Genomic DNA, 25,369 nt, shown 5'->3' with positions numbered 1-25,369 from the left:
TTCCTTTATCTTAAAATATATAAAACCATATGAGACTCATAAAATGTAATAGTACAATGACTTTAGCATTTTGAGTAAGGATACAGTGGTCAGAAATTGCTGAGGCACACTGAGGTTCTTTGACCTCTCGAATTGCTTAGCAGTTCAGTGGTGAAGAGGCCATTCTTTTTTTTTTGGGTCCGGTCATGGGGCCTGAACACTGGGCCTGGGCACTTGAGCTCTTCAGCTCAAGGCTAGTGCTCTACCACTTGAGCCACAGCGCCACTTCCGGCTTTTTTCTTTTTGTTTATGTGGTGCTGAGGAATTGAACCCAGGGCCTCTGGTATGCAAGGCATGTGCTCTACCACTGAGCCACCTTCCCAGCCCCGAAGAGGCCATTCTTAATCTTCCCTGTTCTCTCCCATTTTTAACATTATTATATCTTACATTGCTAGATAATGTTCTATAATAAGACCCACATTGGCCACAATTATAAAGGCAATATCAGATCTTTAGACTAGAGTGTACGGTTTACATGCATGTATTAATGGGTAGAGGGATGCTATATAAATGAGAGCATTTGCAAGTGAAAGGCAGTATACATTCTTCCACCAGGTATATGGTAAAGTGGCACACTGCCACTAAGAGCTCTGGGGCTGGGCACTTACGTCACTGACATGCTTGGTCACTGCCTTGACATGAACTGTGTCCCGGGTCTCCGGCAGTGTTGTGTATGAGCCCTGGGCCAGGTGCTTCTTGACATAGTCCTTGTATTTGTTCTGGGGGAATCCACAGAGAGCTTGTTAATCCGTCTGCCTGGGGCTGCAGTCCAAGACAGAAGCGTAACATATAGGGTGCTGGAACGTTACCTCGGACACCAGACCGCTGACAGTCTTTGCCAGGAGGATCTGAGGAGTATCAGGCACAGCATGGCAAGTTCCTCTTTCCTTGATGTGTTTCTCTTTGTATTTCAGCTGTGGGGTGAAGGAAGCATTGCTTTAGCTTCTCTGTGCATCCTGTACATCTTTACTCAAATCCCAAACCCCAAAAATGTAGTTGGGAGCAAAGTATCTTTAATGAACTGGCAACACTGAACTCAACGAGAAGATCTGACGCTTGGATATTCTGGAAAATAGTTAAACAGTCTTTTCCCTTATTGCTTTCAAGGCAAGATTTTTATAACAAAGTCTCATGATAGGTCTTTCTTAGTACAGAAGACTTTAATTCTCGTCATTCTCAAGTACGGACTCTCCATCAGCTCTGTGGCTCCACTTTCCTCCTCCATAGATGGGAAAACTGCAGTGTGGGAAGAGTATGGTCCCACAGAAAAAAAGTGATGAGGCCAGGCCTTCCGAATCCTCATTTGTGCTGTGTGGACCGTCTGGTGGCATGGTATAAACCAAGAACTGTCACTTGGGGTTAACAGCCTTTGCATAGCAGCCACTCAGCTAAGCATCTCTGGTATCCACTCAGGGCAGAGCCATTGTCAGCACCTACAGAGCAGCTCTGTCCTTTCCCATGTATCCCTGGTGCCTGTGCCACAGAAGATGGAGTCAGGTTAGGTATCGAGGAAGGGATGGATACTTACATCACTTTCTATTAAAGAATTCCTGAGGGCCAGAACCATGTCTTTATCATCCGTGACAGATAGCTTGCAGCCCTTGAGAAACTCTCGGTCCAACTTATATTCAAACTGTGATGGAAGAAAGGCAGAGGAAGAGGTGGGTAAGGGATGGGGTGGGTGGGTTACTGGCACAGGAGGAAGCTGGGCATTTCATTAAGCCTTAAACCAACCAAGAGCTCTCTTGAGGAGTCTACTATGTTCCCAGAGTAAGGGAGGAGGGGCTTCTTGTACCTTCACTGTCACTACCTGTGGGGTTCCTCCTTTCCACTCAGGAGCCAGGCTCAGGCTCTCCTAGCCTGCCTTTGTCCAGGTTTTCCTCCTGTCTTAGTCAGGACTCTGGGCCCCAGTGTCTAGCGCACCAGGAGGAGATTGACCTTAACGGCCAAGCTTAGGTCTTGAATTTGCCTTTTACCCTCCTCCTTGTGGATCTTACACAAGCTAATGTTTCTACCACCACCACGGGGGTTACGGAGGACCACTGTGCAGGTCTCTTGTCTTACATCGCTTTGCTGCAGGGATGACTTGGCAGCCTGGATGAAGTCAGGTCGGTCAGGGGTCCATTTCCAGTAGGCCTTGTTGGCTTCATACTGCTTCTTGTAGTCCAGCTGTTTTAATACAATGGAAACCACTTCATTCAGAAGATTAAATTCATAAACACAAAGTACAGAAACACTGGCCTTTTTTTTTTTTAAATCAGAGACTAGACCTCAAACTTGGTACCTGACACTTTTCCTCACTGGCTAGCATTCTACAAACTGACCCACGCTTCCAATCCCATACTCTAATCTTTTAACATGTCACAAATCACGGTTCTCAGTATAACAGAGAGGCCGCCCCCATTAAAATTCCTGTACAATTTTTACAGCTAGTCAACTGTTCAGATGTCATCTGTTGATACCTTTTGGTCCTCAGTAGGGGCTGAAACTTTAAAAAGCCCTTAGGTTAAATAATTCTGCACACTCTCTTAACTGCCAGGCCAGTTTCATCAGAGTCTAGTACTTTCAAATTTCTAACCAAATTCAGGACTATAGGTATTTATATCATACCAAACCTTTTCCATGTGCTTCATAAATTGTAAAATTAAAAAATGATAAACCCTTATACAATTAACTCTTCATAACAGCTGAATAAAACAGTCAGCTAAGGAAGTGCCGTGAAGGGTTAAGTAGGGGCTGGACTCCAGGCAGGCTGCCAGCTTCTGTGGTGTTTGTCCACTGTCCAGATTTTACTAAGTTCTGGAGAACTGGCTGCTTAGGACTGCAAATTGGAGGCACAGGAATGCATGTAATCTGAGTGTCTGAGAGAGGTCACCCTATCAGGCACGTCTCATTCTTCCCTAATGCTTATTTTTATTGAGGTATATTTACACACTATCATTAACCATGCTTTTTAACCAAATTATTTAATGAGAATTCCCCCTCCCATTTTACTGGGAAAAAAGCATTTTTGTTCCAACATGGGAAACATTAAAGTGATTTGTTGCAATAAACATCAAAAACATTTCATCATAGATAATACCCACACAAACACAACCTGGGCTCTACCATGTAAAATGCACTACATTCCCTCTGTCCCTTATCTCTTCTTCCATGCTTCCCTATCCATCAACCTGCTGAAAGGGTACTGCAAACAAGCCAACTGCTAGCTTCTATAGATGACCGAGTTTGCTTGCTCTGAAAAAAGCATGTTCCTGGCAAGATGGACATTAGTTGGATTACTATGGTTTCATTATACCATTTATGCATTTAAAAAAAGTGAGTGCTCCGCTAAATGTACAAGACGGTTTCTGTGAATGAGTCTTTAGGATGCACCACAGAAATAAGTCAGTGCAGGGAGAATCTGAGCAGGAGGAAGGTTTAGCCAACCCAAGGGCACCATGTGACAAATACGGTCTCCTTCAGAATTTCATGTGGCAGAGAGGATCATAGGGGAGAGGTTGATGCAATTTCACTTCAGCATCACCCACCATGTGTCATGAGGAAAGACCACCCTCACACTTCCCCATGTTACCAAAGGCAGCCAAAGTTTTTGGCATTATTGTCCATGCTCCTGGGGGCATAGCTCTTGATGTTGACACATTAGAGCTCAGTCTCTGGAGGATATGTGGATGAAAAGAAGCAAAAGCTGAAGTGGCCCCATCAGGCCTTCAAATGTCCCCTACAAAACCCATGTTGAAAATTCATGGCCATTGTGATGCTATGAAAAGATGAGGCCTTTAGAAGGTGATTAGGTTATGAGAGCTCTGGCTTCCGGATCAGACTAATGCCCTTATAATTTCATAATATATATACATCTGTATGTATGTATGTATATATATATATATATATATATATATATATATTATCTTGAGGGTAAGCATGGTATAAAAGCAGTTCCCTTTTGCTTTCTTGGTCATTTTCTCTTTCCTTTCTACTTTCTGCCATGGGATGATGCCATAAGAAAGGGCTGTGCCAGGTGCTTCTGCAAGACTCCCCACCTTGCAAGTCTCCAGAACTATAAGTCAAGCAGATCTCTGTCCTTTATAAGTTACTCGGTCTTGGGTATTCTATTAGAGCAGGAAAACAACAAAGAGCTTGGATAACTTCCCAGAACTTACATTGGTGTTGACTTTGTAGGCATCCTTGGCTGCTTTGATATGAACAGCATCTGGCTTAATGGTGCAGTTAGATTTGTTTCTCTGGTAAACTTCTTTGTATTTCAACTATGAGTGGACACAAAGTGATAAAGTTAGTTTCTGGTAGCAGACTACTAAATATTTTAAAAAGCAACAGTAACAGACAATGAATTCTAAGGTAGATTCTTTACAAGTCAGCTATGAAGAAAGGATGTGGCTATGCAGAGGTGCCCAGCTCTGAGGTCATCCCTGAGATCTTAGCAGCATCCTCCGGAACACCCAGTTTGTGCGGGAAGGACCAGCTGATGGCTCTCCATGCCTGTTTCCCCCTTTCCCAAGCCAGCAAAGTCTGGGTTCTGAACATCTTGAAAACAGCTAATAGTGCAGGCAGTTCCCCCACCAGTCCCTATGGACAGAATTTGGTCCTGCTCTCCTGTGCTCCCATAGTGCTTCCTGTTTTCATGTTATAGTGTGACTGTGAATTTGCCTATTCTTTCAGAACCACTTTCAGCCAAAGGCTTTATGTCACTTTTTCATTTCTAGTGTCCAGTACATGGAAATTTGAGTCTTTGATGATGAATGAACTGGTGGATGAAATCACTGCTGTCCCTGATAGGGCCATATCTAGAAAGTTCTGGTATGTGTGGGTTTGGATGGGAGGGTGGGAAGGAAAGCTTAGGCTCTTGGGCCCAGGGTTTCTAGCTTCATCCACTTTTGCTTCTTCTAAATTTCATGGTGTTAGTGAACAAGTCCATACTGGGCCCTAACTGCTGAAGAAGGTTCCCAGTATTTAATGTGGCTTAAGGCCAAGGGAAACTATTTTTTAAGGTACCACAATAGGATTTGTCCTGGGCTTTACCACTAACCTATATTATTATTATCTTAATCAGTATCTTTAGGGGAAGGCCTGGAAATTAATATTTTTCCATTATTCTTATAATCAGAAAATGGGGGATATGATTGTAGAAGTGCTCCCCCCTGTGGTGTAAGAGATATAACTGATATCTACGGATGGGCATCTGTGAACATCTGCTGTTCATGATTGTAGCTGAAAGATTTTTTTTTTTCCTTGTGCTGCTTCTAGGGCTTGAACTCAGGGGCTGGGCACTGTCCCTGAGCTTTTTGGCTCAAAGTTAGCACTCCACTACTTGATCCACAGCTCCACTTCTGGCCTTTTGATGTTTAACTGCCAAGAGTCTTACAGACTTTCCTGCCCCAGCTGTCTTTAAATTATGATCCTCAGATCTCAGCTTCCTAAGCTACGACTACAAGGAAGCCACCAATGCTCAGTTGTAAGAATTTTTTTTAACACGTTTCCTATGTCTAAGATGCTTTATACATTTCTGCCTTCTTAACCTATCTACTGAGTGTGTTCAGGGGTGTGTGTGTGTGGGGGGGTGTTGACATGAGATCAGGAGTATGGACATTGTTACTCATTTACAAAGTATCCTGAGCACTAGCCACAGTCAAGACATTGGGACGTGTACATTGCTTCAGTACTCTCCTGGAGCCATGGAGTTATTTCAGATACTGACTCTGCTTTTCAGTTAAAATGATGCCAGTTTTCAACTACAGAATCAAGCCAAGAAAATTTTCTTTGATACAGGGTCTCACAAGGTGGCCTTGAACTCAAGATTTTCCTGTGTCAGTTTCCCAAGTACTAGGATTACAAGTATGAACTATCAAAACTAGGTAGGCTCAACATTTAAATTTAATATAATTTCTCCTCAAATTCAGACTATTAGTTTAAAAATTTTTTTTGTGCCTGTATTAGAGCTTGAACCCAGGACTTAGGCACTGTCCCTTAGCTATATTCAGTGGAGAATAGTGATCTAGTGCTAGTGGAGCCATAGCTCCACTTTTGGCTTTGTGCTTGATAATTGGAGATAATAGTTCAACAGATTTTTCTGCCTGGGTTGGTTTCAAACTATGCTCCTCAGACTTCGGCCTACTGAGTAGCTAGGATTACACACAGGTGTGAGCCACCGGTGCTTGATCTAGTTTGGTCTTCTTAGTCAAGATAAAGTTTACAGAGTTTAACAGAATTTATAACACATTACATAGTTTACATGTCATTTACAAATCACTTATAATGATTTTAATAGTATTTCCTATTTAACTTGTTTTTATGCTGTGAGGCTTTGCCATTTATTCATCCAGTGGAATTGAATACTCTTTCCCTATTGCAACAGGATATCCCCCAGAGGCCCATGTGGTAATGCCTTAGTTCCCTGTCTGTGGTGTCTGTGGAGGAACTTGTAAGGGGTGGAGCATAGTAAGAGGACTTCTAGCTGGGCACCAGTGGCTCACATCTGTAATCCTTGCTACTCAGGAGGCTCAGATCTGAGGATCTCGGTTTGAAGCCAGCCCAGACAGAAAAGTCCCCATAGACTCTTACCTCCAATTAACTACTCAGAAACAGAAATTGGCACTGTGGCTGAAGTCGTAGGGTGCTAGCCTTGAGCACAAAGAGGCTCAGGATGGCACTCAGGTTCTGAATTTGAGCCCCACAACTGGGGGGTGGGGAGAGGACTCCTAGGCATTGGGTTTGTTCTTGAAGAGGATAGTGGGATCCTATCCTTCTCCCCCTTCTCTTTTTGGCTCAGCCATCAGGTGAGCAGCTTTGTTCTGCATGCGTCTCTACTCTGATTATCTTCCCACAGGTGCAAAGGCCAATTGATCATGGGCTAAATCCTCTCATATTATGAGTCAAAGTGAAACTTTTCTCTTTATAAATTAATTTATCTCAGGTATTTGTTATGGTGACAGAAAGATAGATGCCTAACATGCCCTAGAATTTGAGTGTATAAAAAATGGGGAAAACAATGCTGTGATGATTCTAAAAATAGTAACTTCTATTTCTTGCTTCCTGGGATGCCATCATCACACTGTGAGATGTCCACACACGTGGCAATGCCATGTGGATGGGGTTTCAGAGTCAAGCTCTCAGCCCATGAAAATCATCAGCTGCTAGCCAGGTGACTAAGCTATTATAAGGATTCAGCTTCATTATCTTGCTCATGTAATTGTAACTCCCTCTGTACGGTATTTTCACAATAAAAAAAATAACAACAAAAAATGATTCAGCTTCTTCATTTGTAAAAACCATGACTGTCCCAGTAATCTAGTTAGTTTTTCCTGTAACATTCCCCAGCAAGCTATACATACATAAAATCTTTAGAGTTTACAACCTGATCCTGAGGCCAAGAACGTGCATCTGTGATATATCTTAAGATAATCTAAACTCATTCCAGTTTAGATGATGTCCCTTTGTCCTGACTTATATATATATATATATATATATATATAATATTATATAATAATTCTATCTATCTATCTATCTATCTATCTATCTATCTATCTATCTATCTATCTATCTATCTATCTATCTATCTATCTATCTATCTCCTTCCTTCTGTTGTAAAATAAAGGTCTTGCTACTGCCCAGAACCAGGCTTCTGTCAGTGAGTCCAGCCACTTAATCCCTGGATTCACCTGGATCTGTCTTTTTTCTTCAGTTTCACAGTACCTTGGGGTGGGCCTTATATACTGGGACTAGGTTGTTGTGGAATAGCCACTTGGATATGGAAGCCTAACTGGGCCTCTGTCACCTGCAACAAACTCAGCTCTGCCCAGTCAATGCACAGAATCATAAGCAAAGTAGATGACTACTACTTTAATTTGCTAAGTTCTCAGCTGGTTGGTAAACAGGAATAGGTCACTGAGCCAGGGTCTGTTAGATCACATCAAGAGAGGTCAAGAAGAAAGACACTTACATCACTGACTTCATCTTTAACTTTGCGGACATGCAGCAGCATGGGTGTGTCATGGATTGTCGTGTAGCCTCTGGGTTTGGCCTTGTTGTATTCCAATTTATAAAGTATCTGAAGGAGATTAAAGAGCAGAGAGGATGTTTTACTTTCAATGTAAAATGCAAGGTAGAAATGCATAAAAAGAATTCTGTGGATTCAACAGGCACTTCTACGCCCTTTGCTAGTGGCTAGTGCCAATTTGGGTGGGAAAATTCTTTGCTGTGAAAGGAGAGTTCTGTGCTGAGCAGACATGCAGTATTTCTGGCTCCCTCCCTCCCATTTAAATGGTAGTAATCTCCCAGATGTGTGGCAACCCAAGATGCCAGTCTCTCTAAATCTGAGACTATCTAGTAAGTATCTTCTACTTACATCACTGATTTGTTTGTTGACTTTTGTAGTTCGCAGGTGTTCTGGAGTGTCTACAATTGAGGTGAATTTGTCCTTTGACTTTTCATACTTTTTCCTGTACTTGATCTGAATGGTGGGAAAGAAGAATGAGATAATTCTCAGAACTGAGGTAGAGGGCTTGGAGAAATCCTAACTGTAAATGTTAGTGAAAATTTGTATTTGCTAGCAATAGTAGTAGAGTGGAGAGATAATGGCTCTATTTTGCAATTAAAAATTTTTTTTTTGGTCGGTCATGGGAGCTGAACTCTGGGCCTGGGCACTGTCCCTCAGCTCTTCAGCTCAAGGCTAGCACTCTACCACTTGAGTCACAGTGCCACTTCTGGCTTTTTTTCTGCTTAGTGGTGCTGAGGAATTGAACCCAGGGCTTCATGCATGCAAGGCAAGCACTCTACCACTGAGCCAACTTCCCAGCCCATATCTTCCAATATATTTTATATCCATAGAGACAAAAGAAGGTTCCATGACATTGAGATTATATTGAGAACACATGTAGAATGAATCTCAGAGCAGGATTAGAATCTTCTCTGAACTCTTGACAAGTACTGTTTCACTCTAACATATTGTTTGAATATGTATGATCTTTTAAGTTATTTTTCCATGTCAAAGGTGAAACAGATGTTAAATAAACAAGAGTATAGCAACAATGAGATGTAAAAGACGTTATGTCAAAAAATGAACTTTACAACTTTGGCTGAGGGGGGGACGGGTGGGGGGAGGGTTGAAATGGGAAGGGATGGTAAGGGGAAACAAAGGAAGAAGCAACAATGCTTGATAAGAAATGTACTCATTACCTTGCCCATGTAACTGTAACCCCTCTGTATGATATTTTCACAATTAAAAAAAAAGATTAAAAAAGTAAAAAAATAAAATAAAATAAACACAAACAAAAAAACCCCCCAAGAGTATATGTAGTTTGAAAGGTATTTTATCATTAAAAGGGCATTTGCTTTTGTAATTTACAAGTCACAATTTTTTTCAGGCACATAAGCTATTTAAAGCAGGACAGATACAGTGAGCACACAAAACCTCATGCACAGCTATCTGGCAATCATTTCAAGGCTAAGGAGAAAGATCAGCCACACAGAATATTTACAAAAGTAGTCACTCTTTCAATGCATGGATTTAATTGCAAACTAAAATGATAAAGACAAGTTGCTGGTATAAAAAATTAATTAAGTACTTCCTTTGGTCTGAGAAAATGCATTTTATGAATGTAATAACCAGTAGTTAATAATTATCACTGTTAGCTCTCAGCCTATAATGGAAAATTGGCAGTGTGTGTTTCAGTTGGCCCTATAGAAAGGGGCTGTTACCCGTGACATTGTAATAAGTGGGAAACAGATGTGCTGGTGGTAAGCCAGTAATTCTGCATTGAACTCAAAAGGCTTCATCAGACTGGAAGCTTGGCTCAGTGTAGAGTGCCACATGAAGTCCTGAGTTCAAACCCCAGAAACGCTAGAACCAAAACCAACATGATAATATGGCTGGATGCCAGTTACAGAAGCCCATAATCCTAACTACTCAGGAGGATGAAATTCAGAGGATTGCTGCTGGAATCTAGCCTGGGCAGAAAGTCCAAAATACTCCATCTCTAAAATAGCTAGCAAAAAGCTAGACTGGAGACAGGTCCAACTTGTCAAGTGCAAGCTACATAAGCACAAGGCCCTAACTTCAAACCCCAGCATCACACAAACATGGGAATCGTGAATATGTACAATATTCAGGAAGCTCCATTTCCAAAATAGCCAGCAAAAATCTGGGCTGGAGGCATGGTGCCAAATACAAGGCCCCAAGTCTAAACCCTAGTGCCACCAAAAAATAGCCATCATGAATATGTACAATATTTAGAAAGTTAGAAGGTTATGATTATTCTCATCTCTCCCAAATGGTACAATCGCAGTGATAATTAACCATGGGGAAAAAAGATGAAAACATTAAATATTCAGATCTTTAAATGTTATTGAATCTGCAATCTTCTGTCTCTAAGAAATTTATTTCTTTGGGGAAAATACTATATATGTGTGTGTATATATGTATATGTATACATATATACATGTACATGCATAAGTATACATGTATACATGTATATATATATATACACACACATACATACATAAATACATACTTCTGTATCAATTTGGAAATGATGATTGAAGTCATCTCAGCTACTTACGAGGAGTTCCAAAACCATCTAATGTACTCAGGTGATGGCAGTCTCAGCATCACACTGGACCAAGTTCAGAGTTCATTTCCAGAGAATGAATATGTATGCAGCTTTATCATGTGAAAGAAGCATGGGCAGGGAGAGGAAACTAGTGGAAGCATTAAAGGGAATGCACCTAAGGTCTAACCCTGCCTCTTCACCCCCGGTCACACATTACCTGGCTCCACATGTGTGTATTGTAGAGGGCAGTCAACATATCTGGACGCAGAATTTCATTACATCCTTGTTTCAGAAGCATCTTGGCACTAGATTTATATTTTCTCTGTCCATGCAAAGAGCAGTGAAGCACAAAAGAGACTTATAAAGACAGAAAAAAACATGGCTCTATATCCCAGTCACCTCTGAGTGAAGAGATGTAGGCATTCACACTCTGTGTGCTCACACAGCTGGGGAGGTGAAAGGAAGCCAAGCAGAGTGGCTGTGAAATTTACAATTTTTATAATCACCATCCATCGATGGTCCTTGTGAATGGGAAATGATAGCTAGTCTCACTTGTGGAGAAGGTGACATCATAGGAAGAGAAAAATACAGCAAAGAGCTCCATGTTTTTCCTTCCCTAATTTTTTTTGTTTTTATAATTTCTTTGCAAACAGGTTCTGCAGAAGAACAAAGTAAGGGAGGACTCAATCTTCTACCTTTTCCCCAGCCTAAGTGAGGACACAGAGCATGCATGGACTGGCACACTCAAATAGCTCCCGGGCTCTTTGGGTGGCTAGACAGATACTTCCGACAGGACAGCCCAATATCATAGGTGGAGCCTATGACATTCTTGCAGCAGACGGAACAACACCTCAGGAAAAACTGGAGCACAGTCCTGTCTGGGCCAGCCAGCCCCATCACAGTACCTGACTGATCTGGTCGCCTGCGGTCTTAGCCAGCAGATGTCTAGGCTCATCGACTATCAGGTGGTATTTATCTTTCCGCTGCTCATAATCAGCTCTGTATTTTTTCTGATCAAACATCATATTAAATTATGGCAAGAGTACAACTTCAAATCTACACAGAAATGTCCCAAAGTAAACATTCCAGAGAGCCAGAAACATGTTATTTCTAGAAATGGCTTCCTAAAACACCCAGAACAATTAAACAACAACAACCAGAGAAGCAAAGAGAATCAAGTGGAGAAATATTGCCTAGAGAATTCTGGAGCTTGGGAGAGATCTACTCATGCAACAGAGTACTTTGTGAACATTTTCCATCTTTTCATGTGATGTCAGCTTTTATGGCATCTTATATTTAAAATAATACTAAGAGAAGCTAAAGGTTTACACTATGAGAAGTCAAAAGTATAACTAATGCTAAAACATTCATGAAAATTTACCATTGTCTTCTAACACTAATTTAGTTATTAAAAGCACACTTGGAAATCCTTTGTGAAATAGAAAAATAGAAATAAAATACACAACACTGTCCTGTTAGAAAGTTACTGACAGTAATTTTTCAGAGTGGTCCAGCCTATAGAAAACAAATTAAATCAAATATAAATGAAAACAAACAACAAGAAATCATACATTTAATAGTTACATTTTCATTATTAGATACATTTTACTAATTTGCCAATACTTTAAAAATAAATCCGTGAAACTTTGAAAATAGAGAATTAAGTATATTTTAATTATACTTATTTCAGCTGCCCTGGGTTATATTTAACTTAAGTTGGTACAAAGATGGTTACAGGAAGACTGGATAGAACATAGAAGGAAATGAATATTTGTAGGCACTAATATATGTGGGAGCAACAATAGTAATACATCTGAATGCATGAGTCATAATTGTCTCGCATAGGGCTTCTAATCACTTCCATGTGGTACTTTGAGGGGATACTAAATTGACTTCAAACTTCTAGGTCTCCTAAGTCTACACAACATTCAGCTGATAGCTCACAAAATCCTTCAATTCCTTCCTCTGTACCCCCAACAGAGCTGTGTTGCCCTGAGGTGCAGATGGCTGTAGGACCTCACTCCAATGTTCCCTTTTCTTCTTATTTATGACTTTGGCAGAGCCCATTGGATGATGTTGTTATATAGTCTTTCCAAGTCTAATCAAACAACAATAGATATATTGATGGAATTGAATAGGCTTAATTGGATTAAACATACCTCATTCATCAACTGAGTTGCATACTTGAAATGTCTATTGATTGGACAGTCAGCCTCATACTTGAAATTTGATTTTGTCCTTTCAAATACTTCTTTGTACTTATACTAGAGAAAAAGAACATAGTTATTTGATAGCATACTATAAGACATGTTGTCTATCTTATATAATTGTAATAATTCATAGGCCCAATAAGTTATTAACAAGTATCTACTTGCTTCCTCAGGTAATGAAAGATAGAAGTGGCTGAAAACTAGCCCCATAACACACAGCAGAAAACACTTTGATGGACATCAAAGAGATCTGTTTTCTATGTTGGGTTAAAAGCTAAAAAAATGACTAGCTGGGGCTAGGAAGGTGGCTCAGTGGTAGAGCGCTTGCCTTGCATGCCAGAGGCCCTGGGTTCGATTCCTCAGCACCATATAAGCAAAAAGAAAAAAGCCGGAAGTGGCACTGTGGCTCAAGTGGTAGAGCTCTAGCCTTGAGCTGAAGAGCTGAGGGACAGCGCCTAAGCCCAGAGTTCAGGCCCCACGACCGGACCAAAAAAAAAAAAAAAAAAAAAAAAAAGACTAGCTATCTATTTACCTATCGTTTTGCTCTTTTTCTCTATTCTCTCTCTCTCTCTCTCTCTCTCTCTCTCTCTCTCTCTCTCTCTCTCTCTCTCTCTCTCTCTTTCTCTACACACACACACACACACAGAGAAAATCTCCTTATTTCCCCAGTGCTGCCACTCCCTCTGGGAATTCAGGCGTGTGTTGTGTGTTGATTGTGTGTAGCCATTCTTTTTGAACCAATACCTTGCTGTAGAGAGTCTTGTTCTGTTCAGCCAGTGTGAAGTCTGGGGTATCATTGGCATAGCAACCAATGCCTTTAAGCCAGGTTAAGTCTTCTTTATATTTTACCTAGGAGAAGAAGCACATCAGTGAGCTTTAAGAACCTATTATCAATAGATATAGATTAGGATCTGTACAAGCTAAATAAACAGTAAATGACTTTTGAAGTATGTCAAAGTACTAAACTCTTATTTAAGTTTCCAAGAATATTGATTTCTGTAACATTGTGTTATTTAATATTTTTCATTTTATTACTAATTGAAATAAGTTAAAATATTTTGGTGGTACCAGAATTTGAACTCAAGGCCTCATGCTTGCTAGGCAAGGCACTATCACTTGAGGTATACCCAAACTCTTTTTGGTTTTAGTTATATTTCAGAGAGTATCTCTTGTTTTTGCTTGAGGCCAGCCTTAGACCATGATCCTTTTACTAAGAGTCTCCTGAATAGCTGAAATTATAGATATGAACCATTACATTCAGATTCTTAATTGAGATGAGGTCTTACTAAGGTTTTGTCTGGACTGGCCTCCAACTATGATCTTCTTGATCTTGGTCTCCCAAGTATCCAGGATTACAGGTATTCACCACCACATCCAGGCAAAATAATTCAAATTTAATAAGAATGCTTTCCTACAGAATTCATCATTCACTTGCCAGGCATATTTTCATATAGACAGATATAATTTAGTCTAAATGAGCATTGTTATATTTCTTAATTGCTCCATAAAATTGTCTCTTCTATGGACCAAAACAGGCTATTTTCCCAAATAAGGTATAGCACTTTATCATATTTTATAATGTCCAACATGGAGAAGAAAACCTAGGTTTATAAATTTAAACATACTTTCCCTCTCCTAATCTGGTATTTACTCACTTAGCAATTAAACGACTTAAACATCCATTCCCCATATCTAAAATCTGGACAAGTGTTTTCTTAGTTTTGAATGCAGTGGCTACTTTCACAAGTTATCTAGTAACATGAATCTATGTGTGAAAATAGATGTCAGCACTCACATCACTGACTGCGTCCGTGACTGCACGGTGGTGGAAATGTTCTGGGCGATCAGGAATGGACCTCCAGATTCCCAGCTGGCTCATATAGTTCTCCTTGTATTTCACCTGTCACAAAAACACAAACATAGCTAGAAAGTCTTTCCCAAAGTTAATGTAAAGATGTGCTGCCTCCCTGGAGTCTTAGGAAAGAGAAGTAGCTAAACAAATGAGGATGAGATAGAGAGTTCAACAGGAGCTCTCTAGGTAGACTGTCTAGGGACATACTTTACTGATGTCATCCGTGACTTTACGGTGATAAACAATGTCCAGAGCATCCTTCACAGTGTGGTATTTTCCTTTTGTCTTTTCAAATGTTTCTTTGTAGCGTAACTGAAAAAGAAAACAAAAGTGTATCAATGACATCAATTACCAAGGTAAATAATTGAACTCTTTAAAGCTTGAACTCTCTTGAGTGTTTTCTCTTAGTTTTTCTATCAATAAAGTTAGGGAAAAAGTTAAAGAGATTGCTTCACATCCTTGAAGATTAAAAAAAGGTACTAAGGAAAGCTAACAAAATCTAAAATATGGACTGATAAAAGAATAATGCTCTAATCTTGTTTTATCTCTGTAAGAAGCTCGTACGATAGTAATGTACATTGTTACCAATAGGGGAAACTATGAATATGTGGAAATTGTCTACTATCTTTGGCATTTTTCTTTAACTGTAAGACTACTTAAAGACTACTTAAAAACTCATTTGGGAGAAGAAAAATCACACAGCCTTGTTGCGCACAGGTCAAACTTTAATACATAAAAAGGGGAGAAAGACTAAGCTATCAAAATTCAAAATTCAAAAACAATCTTTTTTTTTGTGATACTCCAAGAGAAAAACAGTTCTTAGCCTAAGACTATCATAGTAGATTCATTTCATCTATGCAAGAAAACTCCTTCCTTGAGCAGTCTGTTTTCAACCTCAAGTAGTTTTTATCTTTTAAAGTAACTCAGAAAACATAATGAAAGATGTCTTTTTTTTTCTTGTGCTGGTATTGGGGGTTGAACCCAAGGCCTTATGCTCTTACCTGGCCTTTTCACCCTAAGCTGGTGCTACCATTTGAGCCAAACCTCTACTTCCATTTTTTTTTGTTGTCTTATTTATCATGATTCCCATCCTCACTTAACACGTAAGAAAAATCAGGTAAATTACATGGAATCATAGAATAAACAAATGACTGCATCATGATTAGAGTCCCTGTTGGTCTGACTCTCCAAGACCATGATTTTCTGAATAAATTAGTTGTCAAGTGTGCCTAGGAAATGATACCAGAGAATAACAAGAAGGGGTCATATATTTGCATAGGAGAATACTACGACTAGGCTTCTAGCATCTCTCAGCACACCTCTCAGTTACTTTGACTGGTATTGCTTAAATGTTTGTTTGTTTTTCCTGACCATGTCAAGGCCGTGATCTTGTACCATGGCTGTGATTGCAAGTTTGGTTTTGTAGGTCCTTCAACCTCAGCTCTCCTTGCCACAACAAGGAATAGAGGAAGAGATACGTACATCACTGGCATTCCAGTAGGCCCTCTTGGCTCTGATGAGGATTGGTGTATCTGGAACAGGGGTGTACTTGTCTTTCATCTTTTCATAATGAATCTTGTACTTTTTCTAGAGAATGAAGATAGAAGAAGACAAAGTTACGTTCAAGTAGTTTCACCTTTCCTAATTCCCAACCAAGTCATAGGTTTCTTGGAACACAGCGTGTCACAATTTTAGAGAACAGCTCTACCTTCAGTGTTTTTGATGAAGCTTAGCACAATTTGTAGTAATCAATTTTCAGGCCAGAGATTGCAAGTTTTAACCATGTGCATGCACAAGTGTGTGTGCACACACAGATGTACACACACAGTCATTTGCACACACAATTTCTTTCACCCAGGGCCAGTGCAGAACCCCTATCTTACCTCACTGACCATGTCCTTTACATCTTTAGCATGCTGCATGGCTGTGGTCTGGTTTCCAGCATGATGATGTGGTCTCTCTTTAGTGGCAAGTTCAACGTACAGATACTGAATAATAAAAAAAATGGGATGAGATATGATTAAGATGAAGCATTTAGTATCTGGTGTTTAGTCCTCTTCACTTTTAACCCTTACATGTCTCTTCGGATGGTTGCTGGTTGAGTATGTGTTTCTGCTCATTTGTTCTTTCTGAGTCTGATATCTGGAAACGTATCTACGTGCTCAGTTATCCACTAATCCTGTTGCTGATAATGGGCCAATCTCAACGATGTAATAAAGAATTCCAGAAGAAGAATGAGAGGAGCTGATAGAACCTTTAGTCTCTCTTCCCCACAGTTTTGCCTGAGCATATAAAATGTGGTTTTATTTGTCTGTGAATAATAGCTCTTATGAGGCGACCAAGCGATTGTGTGGACCATGGACCATGCATCCAATGATGGAGTGATATAGCACTTAAAATGGAAAATGTGACATCTGTTGCTCACGAAAACATAACTGTAGTTAGCATGGTCTGAGAAACATCTGCTCATAGAAGTTAATGTGCATAAAGCTGCAGCAAGGAGAGTCCAGTGTGAGAGTCTGCTACTGACCAGGAGAAGTCCAGAAGACACACTGCCCTAGCTGAGGTCAGTGTGAGAGGCTTATAAATCTTTGTGAACCACCCACGTTACCTGACTCTGAAGCTTCTGTCCCCGCTTGGCTCTTAAAAGATCAGGAGTATCAGGAACGGAAGTGAAGATGGACTTCTGCTTCTTGCCTGCTGCTCTGTACACCAGCTACACATAAAACAAGTTACCACTGTCATTTTCACTTCATCAACATAGCATGTTCTCTGTAGATGCCTTACCTACTCAGAGAAGTCAGGGACCCTCCCACCATCACAGTCTTAGTTGCTTTCTGGTAAACCAATGATTATTATAATTTACCTCTGGAGTCTTCTGTCCTCCCTCCCCTTGTACAAGAGATATTACCTGGCCTGTTCAAAATTCAAGCGGCCTGTTATATTTTTGGATCATATTCGCTTGTTTCTTCTAGAACCCTCTATTGATAATGATTTCCTCTCCTCCATATTTTCAACCTTTCCTGTTATTTCTAGCACTCTTTCTTTATCTGCAAACACAATCGGATCCCTCCATTCATCAAGCCATTCTCTGCCTCCACTTTCTCTGCCAAACTACCTGTTTCTTCTTTCTTTAATTTCTCAAGTTCTTAATTTGCCCTCTAACCAACACACCAATGAAGTCAGTAAAACTTTGTTTTGACCTGGGCTCTGTCCCTGAGCTCTTCAGCTCAAGGCTAGTGCTCTACCACTTGAGCCACAGTGCCACATCCCATTTTCTGGTGGGTAATTTGGGATAAGAGTCTTATGGATGTTCCTGCCCAGGCTGGCTTTGAACTGAGATCCTCAGATCTCAGCCTCCTGAGTAGCTAGGATTACAGATGTGAGCCACTGGTGCCCAGTACATTTTGTAATATTAAAAACTATTCTAAGGCACCTGTGGCTCATGATTAACCCTAGCTACTCAAGAGGCTGAGATCTGAGGATCAAGGTTTCAAGACACTGGGCAGAAAAATCCGAGACTATCTCCAATTAACCACAAAGAACTAGAGGTATGCTTCAAGTGGTAGAGTACCAGACTTGAGTATAAAAAGCTGAGCAACATATATTCAAAGCATAGCCTATCCAGTGTCTCTTCTGAACATCAGACCAAAGTTTGTTTTGTTTTTCTTTCTCAGTTGAGGGGTTTGAACTCAGGGCCTAGGTACTGTCCCTGAGCACTTTTGCTCAAGGCTAGCATTCTTCCACTTCAGCCATAGCACCATTTCCAGTTTTTGAGTGGTTTATTGGAGATAAGAGTCTCATAGGAACTTTTCTGCCTGGACTGGCTTTGAACCAGGATCTCAGATCTCAGCCTCCTGAGTAGCTAGGATTATAGTCATCAGCCACCAGCAACTGGCCCCAAGGGTTTTGTTTTGTTTTGTTTTAACAACTTTGTAAATGTAAAGGTCTTATCACACTCAATGTAGAATTCTTTCTATAACTCTGCCCTCCTTCTCCAGCCCAATCTGCTCCTTAGTCTTCTTTACTTTGCTGACTCCCAGATATCTCAGTCACCTGGCCTGAATCTTGGGGAGTCATCCTAGATTCCTCCTTCATTCCTACATCAGAATGGTGTGTCCTAAAATCTGATCTCTCTACTCCATTTTTTCTCAGTTCTGTTTTTTTTTCTATTTATCCTTCAGAACCTCCTAAGCCACCTTCCTCTTCCTCTATGGGGTTGCTGCTTATGGGCTACCCTTCTTTCACAAAGGTCAGACAGGTTTTCTTAACAACTAGATCTAGGCTCCTTAGAGTCTTCAATGCTATTTTTTTCTTCCATAAAGCTCAAGTTGTATTAATAACCAATGTTTATGAGTCATTATAACCTGACCCACCCTGTGTTTCTAGCCCCATTTTCCCACATGCTTTTTAACTCATGTGCTGTTTGAAACTATTCTGTTATTAAAATTCATGGCCATTTTTACTTTTTACAGTTTTACTCTTCTTCCTGCCTAGAATGTTCTTCTCCCTCTTATCTTTCTGGTAATCTCCGAGAGCCCAAGCTGTCTTCTTTAACTTCCTTAAATACCATTTATCACATTGAAATCTATTTCTGCTATCACACTGGGGGGCTTGGAATTAAGCAGCTCAGATCACTGCTTTTCATCACATGGTACCTACACAAGGGTATTTAATCAATGTTAAGCTCATTTAATGCAATACGTGGATACCAAAGGGAACAAATGGATACCAAATAAACTCTGATTGCAGATATAAGTACATGTGGATAATCATTATATATTATATTATGTATGTAAACATTATATACACATGTAGGCATATTACAATTTTTAAAAATCGAAATTCTGTGCAGCTCCCAGTTTAAACAAAATGTAGCTCAGGTGTTTGTAGCTGATTCTGGTGTTACTGTTGAAGATAAACTAAATTCAAATTTAATTTTTCTTTCATGCTAGCTTTTTTTCTTTTTTCTTTTCTCTCCATTTTCTCTTTCTCTTTTTCTCTTTAAGCCCTGGGTCTCATGTATGCTAAGCATTGGGTTATACCTCTAGTTCCAGGGCTAAATTTATTTATTTGTTTATTTATTTATAAAATATTTATTTATTGCTAGTCCTAGGGATTGAAGTCAGGGCCTGAGATCCGTCCCTGAGCTTCTTTTGCTAAGGCTACCATGCTACCACTTGAGCCACAGAGTCACTTCTGGCTTTTTCTGGTTATGTGATGCTGAGGAATCAAACCCAGGGCTTCATGCATGGTAGGGAAGCACTCTACCACTAAGCCACATTCCCAGCCCCCAGTGATAAATTTAGAGTAAAGCAATTTAACAGACTCGTAGAATCTTTTTTTTTTTGGGGGGGGGGTCCAGTCATGGGGCCTGAACTCTGGGCCTGGGTGCTGTCCTTCAGCTCTTCAGCTCAAGGCTAGTGCTCTACTACTTGAGCCACAGTGCCACTTCTGGCTTTTTTCTTTTTGCTTATGTGGTGCTGAGGAATCAAACCCAGGGCCTCAGGGATGCAAGGCAAGCGCTCTACAACTGAGCCACCTTCCCAGCCCCATCGTAGAATCTTATAACTAAAGAAACCCAAATTACCATCTAGTCAAATTCTCTGGCTTAAGAAACTGGAGTGCTGATGTTACAATTTACTTAAGGTCATGCAAGTAATTGGAAGTAAATCCAGGACTAAAACTTGTCCATTCCATGTCATTTTTACAATTTTTAGTAAGAATGTTCCTTGTCCTCAGTTATGCATTGTTTGTGTTTCTTAAAACAATATTCACATTTCCTGGTTCCAAAAATTTTTATGGATGTCAAGAACTCAAAAGTCAACTTGAACTTCTTTTTACCAAGTCAGTATCTCCCAAACTTTCTTTCTTTTCTTTCTTTCTTTTTTTTTTTTATATTAAAGAAACAACTTTATTGAGAGGTTACTACACTGACCAGCCAGGGCCACAGCACAGGCTCAGGAGCTGATACTGCAACCCCGAGCGGCCCACGTGCTTAGGTTTTTAAAGGCAAAAATCACAAGGTGAAGCCTGGTCACGTAGGCGATCAATGAGATTGTCACACACCCAAAAGATTTCACAGTCCCAAACTTTCTTAATAGTATAAATTCCCAAAGATTTTTTAAGTTAAAAACAGATTTGCAGGCTCCATCCCAGGTCTTTTGAGTTCAGAAGGATTTTATTTTTGAGAGAAAGTGTGGTAGAAACTGCATTACTAAAAATAATCTGTTATTCTTCTTCAAATATTTCTTAAAATATACACTAAATACCAACAGGAATTGGGAAGTAGAAAAAGTAGAGTTTTAGGTAATTTTTATCTTAGGCAGCCAAGAGAAGTAAAGGTATTTCAGAGACACTCTACTCATGGGTACTTGATGTGCTTATGATTATTTGATAACTGAAGGAGTTCAACATTGGCTGGAGACAAGGATCTCCTGAAAGCATACAGGTGCCTAGACACAGAGAACCAGTCTGTATAGAATTAGAGGCTAGTGTCTACTCAAGGGCACTGTAAAACATGCCACTACAGATCCTCCTTCTCATCCAGAATGGAGAAACACAGCTTTATGGGGCTAAAAAGAACATAAGCATTCCTGTCTGAGCACTGGCTTTGGGTTCAAGTATTGTGTGTGTAAGCCAGAGGATCAATCATGCGCTGGGGCTGAGAGTCTAAGAGTTGCACATTCTATGCACTGGAGGGTAGTGTTGGTTGTGTCAGGGCATCTCTAAATCTGAGAGCCTAAGGTACCCAGCCAGCAGCCAGTAAACCTATTGAGAATAGGGAAATGGTCTGATATTGAAGGCTTGGCTTAGCTTGGAGAAGCTAAGATATAGACTGATGGTAGAACAAGCATGGCCACTGGCCTGTAAGGATAACAACCATTTACAGCTGCAGAGAACTCTTACCTGTGCAAAGCACATTTGATTATTTGCAAACATGGCCATCTGCTATGGCCAAGGCAGTATGACGATGCACTTGGAAATTAGATGGGCCCACTCCTGAAGGAACTGATTGTCTGGGTAAGAGGATCCCATTTGGACACAAGTAATTTCCATGAGTCAGAAAGCTCAATGCCAGCTGTGCAGAGAACATGCAACTAGGGAATTTGAAATGTGTTGAGCAGGCAACAGAGTCAGATGTCATTCAAGACTTTAAAAATGTCACTGCCATTAGTTAGGGCTCCTAATAGCAGAGATAAATAAAATATTTGAAGTGGTTGGAGACTACAATTATGTAAGACAGAGGACTTTAAAACCATTTCTCACAGGAAAGCAAATATCAATATCCTCTTATTGAAAAGAACAAAAGAAATAAATGGAACCAAAGTAAGGTCAACTGACTTGTTTGAAAACATGGCCACTGCATGGTTAAGGGCAGATAATTTGTGTGTGTATGTGTGTGTGTGTGTGTGTGTGTGTGTGTGTGTGTGAGAGAGAGAGAGAGAGAGAGAGAGAGAGAGAGAGAGAGAGAGAGAGAGAGAGAGAGAGAGAGAGAGAGAGAGAGAGAGAGAGAGGCAGTAATGTTTTGTTTTCTGTTTTTTTGGTCAGTCATGGGGCTTGAACTCCAGTCCTGGACACTCTCCCTCAGCTCTTCAGCTCAAGGTGAGTGCTCTACCACTTGAGCCAAAGCACCACTTCTGTTTTTCTGAGTGGTTTATTGGAGATAAGAGTCTCACAGAGTTTCCTGCCCAGACTGGCTTTAAACCACGATCCTCAGCTCTCAGCCTCCTGAGTAGCTACAATTAAAAGCATGTGCCACCAATGCTCAGCAGTGATGGGGTTTTGAACTAGGATCCTGGTGCTCCCTCAGCCAGCACAATCACTTGAGCCCCACCTCTATCCCTGCTTTTTTTGCTGGTTATTTTGAACACAGATTCTCATGGATAGTTCTGATGGGGCTGGCTCCATACTGAAATCCTCTGGATCTCAGCCTTCTGAGTAACTAGGACCTGAGTAACTAGCACCTGTCTAGAAGGCAGTCTTTTACCTTCTGTAGTTGCCTGAAAGCTGATACTAGAGAGTATAATGTACCTTCTTGAGGAATATGGTCCATGCTGACCAGGGTGATTTTCTTACAGTTATGGATAAAACATCCTTACCTCACTCAGATGGGTCTTCAGTTCTTGTACTTTTCTGTATTCTGGAGTGTCAAGCACCACCTTGTATTTGTCTCGCATCTTCCTTGCATTATCCGTGTATAGATAATTAGACTTTTAAAAAGGTAGAAACATAAGGTATAATAATTAACCACTTAAGATTTGCACATCATGCCTTTCAAGTGTCTGGTAAATGCAAACTGAGTAGTAGGCCCCCCATGGTGTCTCGTGAGGCAGGAACAACAATTACTTTATAACTAAACCTATCAGCTCTTTATAGGAGGCACAGATGATATTAAGTAGGCCATGACTTGCCCAAGTGGGTTATGGTAAATTTCTCCTAAAAGTAGCTGCAGGCTGTAAGACCTTTTCTGTCCTAGTCCTGGAGGCGGGTGATGGGGTAATGTACTGGGAAGGTGCATCCTCACCCAGAGCTTCCGTAGGTGCCGGGAGCGGACCATGTCAGGTGTGTCATACAGGAAGCAGCCAAGTCCCTTCAAGATCTGCAAATCCTCTTTGTATTTAATCTGTGGGGCAGACAGTAAAACAGCTGGTCAGAAGCAAATATAAATCAAGAATAAAAAGTACAGGGGAATAACATTTCTGTATGGATGTGTAGCAATTCCCTTATCCATAGCTCGCTTATGGTGATTTCAGTTATCTGTCAAGTATAACTTGAAAATACTAAGTAGAAAGTTTCAGAAATAATTCATCAGTTTTAAATAACTTTTATCTTAGGGCAATTGTTCTATTTTTTTTATTTATTGTGAATCTCATTGTACCTAATTTATAAATTAAACTGTACTCCAGCCAGGCATATATAGGGAAAAACAGAATATATGGGGTTTGGTAATATCCAGGTTTCAGGTCATCTATGTCCACTCCATGATCTAACATTTAAATTACAAGTTAAATCTCAAACCCTGAGCTGAGGAATGAAAGCTCTGCTGATTATTATTACCGTATTGATAGCAGAAAAGCACAAATTGAACAGATTGGTCTTTTCAGAGAAGGAAATATCCATGGAGATTTTTTTTTAATGGCAGCAGGCTGTTACTGAGCATGGTCTGGGACACAGCACTGGAGCCTGGGGAGCTGGGAAGGGTTCTGGGCTGCATGTGGAATGGTGGTCACCACATGGTGGCAGACCTTGCTTCCCCAGTAATCCTGTCGTTACTGTTCCCATGCTGGAGAATGGAGGAGTCCTGTTCCACACTGCTTCACTACCAAGATGTAAATTAGTTTACAAGTTTTCAATGGAGAGTCTCCTCAAAGCCCACGAATGGTCCGAAATGCTGAAAGCAAGTCTGCCTCCTGTTAAGACTCTTCCAGAAAGACCTGGAGATGCTTACGTCACTGGTGATGTCCCCCACATAGCGGCAGTGCAGCACCTCGGGCGTGTATGGCAGGGAGATCAGGTGACCCTGCATCTTGAAGAAGTCCGACTTGTAGATCAACTACAACAATACCGAAAACACACATATTACAGACCGAATGGTTCACATTCTCCTGGGCCTTGTGGCCTTCCCTCTCTTCTAAGAGCATACTCACCTCACTGACAGCTTCCTGAGTCTTCTTGACTTGGCGAATTTCAGGTGTGTCAGGTGTTGTGTGAATCTTGTCTTTCAGTTTATGGTACAATTCTCGATATAGTCTCTACAGTACAGGAAAGCCATTGTAACTATTTAGTGTGAGATGATAAGGACTATCTACCAACTAATAAGTAAACAACCCAATACTTTACATAGAGATCCAGGAGAGGTAATACTAGAAATATGAAATATGAAGATTAGGCTAGGAGAAAATGATACTTATTTCATTTAGGGGAAGATTTCTGAGTATAATGTCACCTATGTTTTAATAGGTGGTTGCATAGAAGGTCAGATTAACTATTTGTACAAACCAATAGTTGATAGGGAAAACAGGGTATAAGTCAGACCAAAATATAACCTTTTATTAAAGATTTTTAAATACAAATGTCTAAAGAAGAAGTTATCTCTTTAGAAAAAGTCATGCATCATACTCTATAGAACTGGGTCTCTAAGATGTCATTACCAAATACAGAAAAAGACTGCTATGGGATACAGGTATCAAAATAGTGACAAAATAACCCTCTTGTTCTTTGTGGATGTGTAAGTTTACAGCTGAAATATAAGAAATTCTTCTTAATGCACTTCAAATAAAGCTATGATTTTTGAAACTCAATAATTCCCTCAGAAAACCAGTATTAAGCATACCTCACTGGTAACATTGTTGACCCTCCGGACATGAACAAATGGTACATCCTTGGGGCCAAGCGTGTACCCATTTGCCTTGATGTGCTCATAGGCTTCTTTGTACTTAAACTGTCAAAACAACATCAGAGTAATATCAGTGATGATTATACAAAAACCAACATTATTTTTCTTAATTGGAAAACAGATTTCATCTTTATTTGAAAATTGTTCTTTAAACATTAAATATAAGAAATAAGTCAGCCAAGTATGGTGGTAGGCACACCTGTAATCCTGATGCAGGAGGGTTATGAGTTCAAAGCCAGCTTGAGCTACATAATGAGTTCAAGGGCTATATAGCAAGGCCTTGTCTAAAAATCAATCATCAATTAAT

General features: G+C 40.3%; 1 protein-coding gene across 16 annotated transcripts in view; it reads right to left on the bottom strand.

Annotated features, from left to right (window-relative positions):
• The window catches only part of Neb (nebulin), a 214,272-nt gene that overhangs the window by 37,082 nt on the left and 151,821 nt on the right, over nt 1–25,369 (bottom strand). For 14 of the 16 annotated variants that reach the window (XM_070023306.1, XM_070023324.1, XM_070023348.1 and 11 more), the window contains exons 115-134: nt 25,000–25,107; nt 24,314–24,418; nt 24,115–24,219; nt 23,191–23,289; nt 22,766–22,876; nt 17,275–17,379; nt 16,547–16,651; nt 16,146–16,250; nt 14,871–14,975; nt 14,607–14,711; nt 13,556–13,660; nt 12,761–12,865; nt 11,507–11,611; nt 8,399–8,503; nt 7,994–8,101; nt 4,200–4,304; nt 2,104–2,208; nt 1,568–1,672; nt 849–953; nt 648–758 (exon numbers count right to left, since the gene is read on the bottom strand). In XM_070023306.1, the coding sequence (XP_069879407.1) occupies nt 648–758; nt 849–953; nt 1,568–1,672; nt 2,104–2,208; nt 4,200–4,304; nt 7,994–8,101; nt 8,399–8,503; nt 11,507–11,611; nt 12,761–12,865; nt 13,556–13,660; nt 14,607–14,711; nt 14,871–14,975; nt 16,146–16,250; nt 16,547–16,651; nt 17,275–17,379; nt 22,766–22,876; nt 23,191–23,289; nt 24,115–24,219; nt 24,314–24,418; nt 25,000–25,107 (2,112 nt within the window). Of the gene's footprint in view, nt 1–647; nt 759–848; nt 954–1,567; nt 1,673–2,103; nt 2,209–4,199; nt 4,305–7,993; nt 8,102–8,398; nt 8,504–10,818; nt 10,924–11,506; nt 11,612–12,760; nt 12,866–13,555; nt 13,661–14,606; nt 14,712–14,870; nt 14,976–16,145; nt 16,251–16,546; nt 16,652–17,274; nt 17,380–22,765; nt 22,877–23,190; nt 23,290–24,114; nt 24,220–24,313; nt 24,419–24,999; nt 25,108–25,369 lie in introns of all 16 variants that reach the window. The other 2 variants (XM_070023313.1, XM_070023376.1) reach the window with 1 other exon arrangement.

Source organism: Dipodomys merriami, unplaced genomic scaffold (assembly GCF_024711535.1).
Source record: "Dipodomys merriami isolate MVZ:Mamm:240054 unplaced genomic scaffold, mDipMer1.0.p SCAF_1, whole genome shotgun sequence".
In the NCBI taxonomy this organism is placed as follows: Eukaryota; Metazoa; Chordata; class Mammalia; order Rodentia; family Heteromyidae; genus Dipodomys; species Dipodomys merriami.
This window is presented reverse-complemented; position numbering and strand designations above follow the sequence as displayed.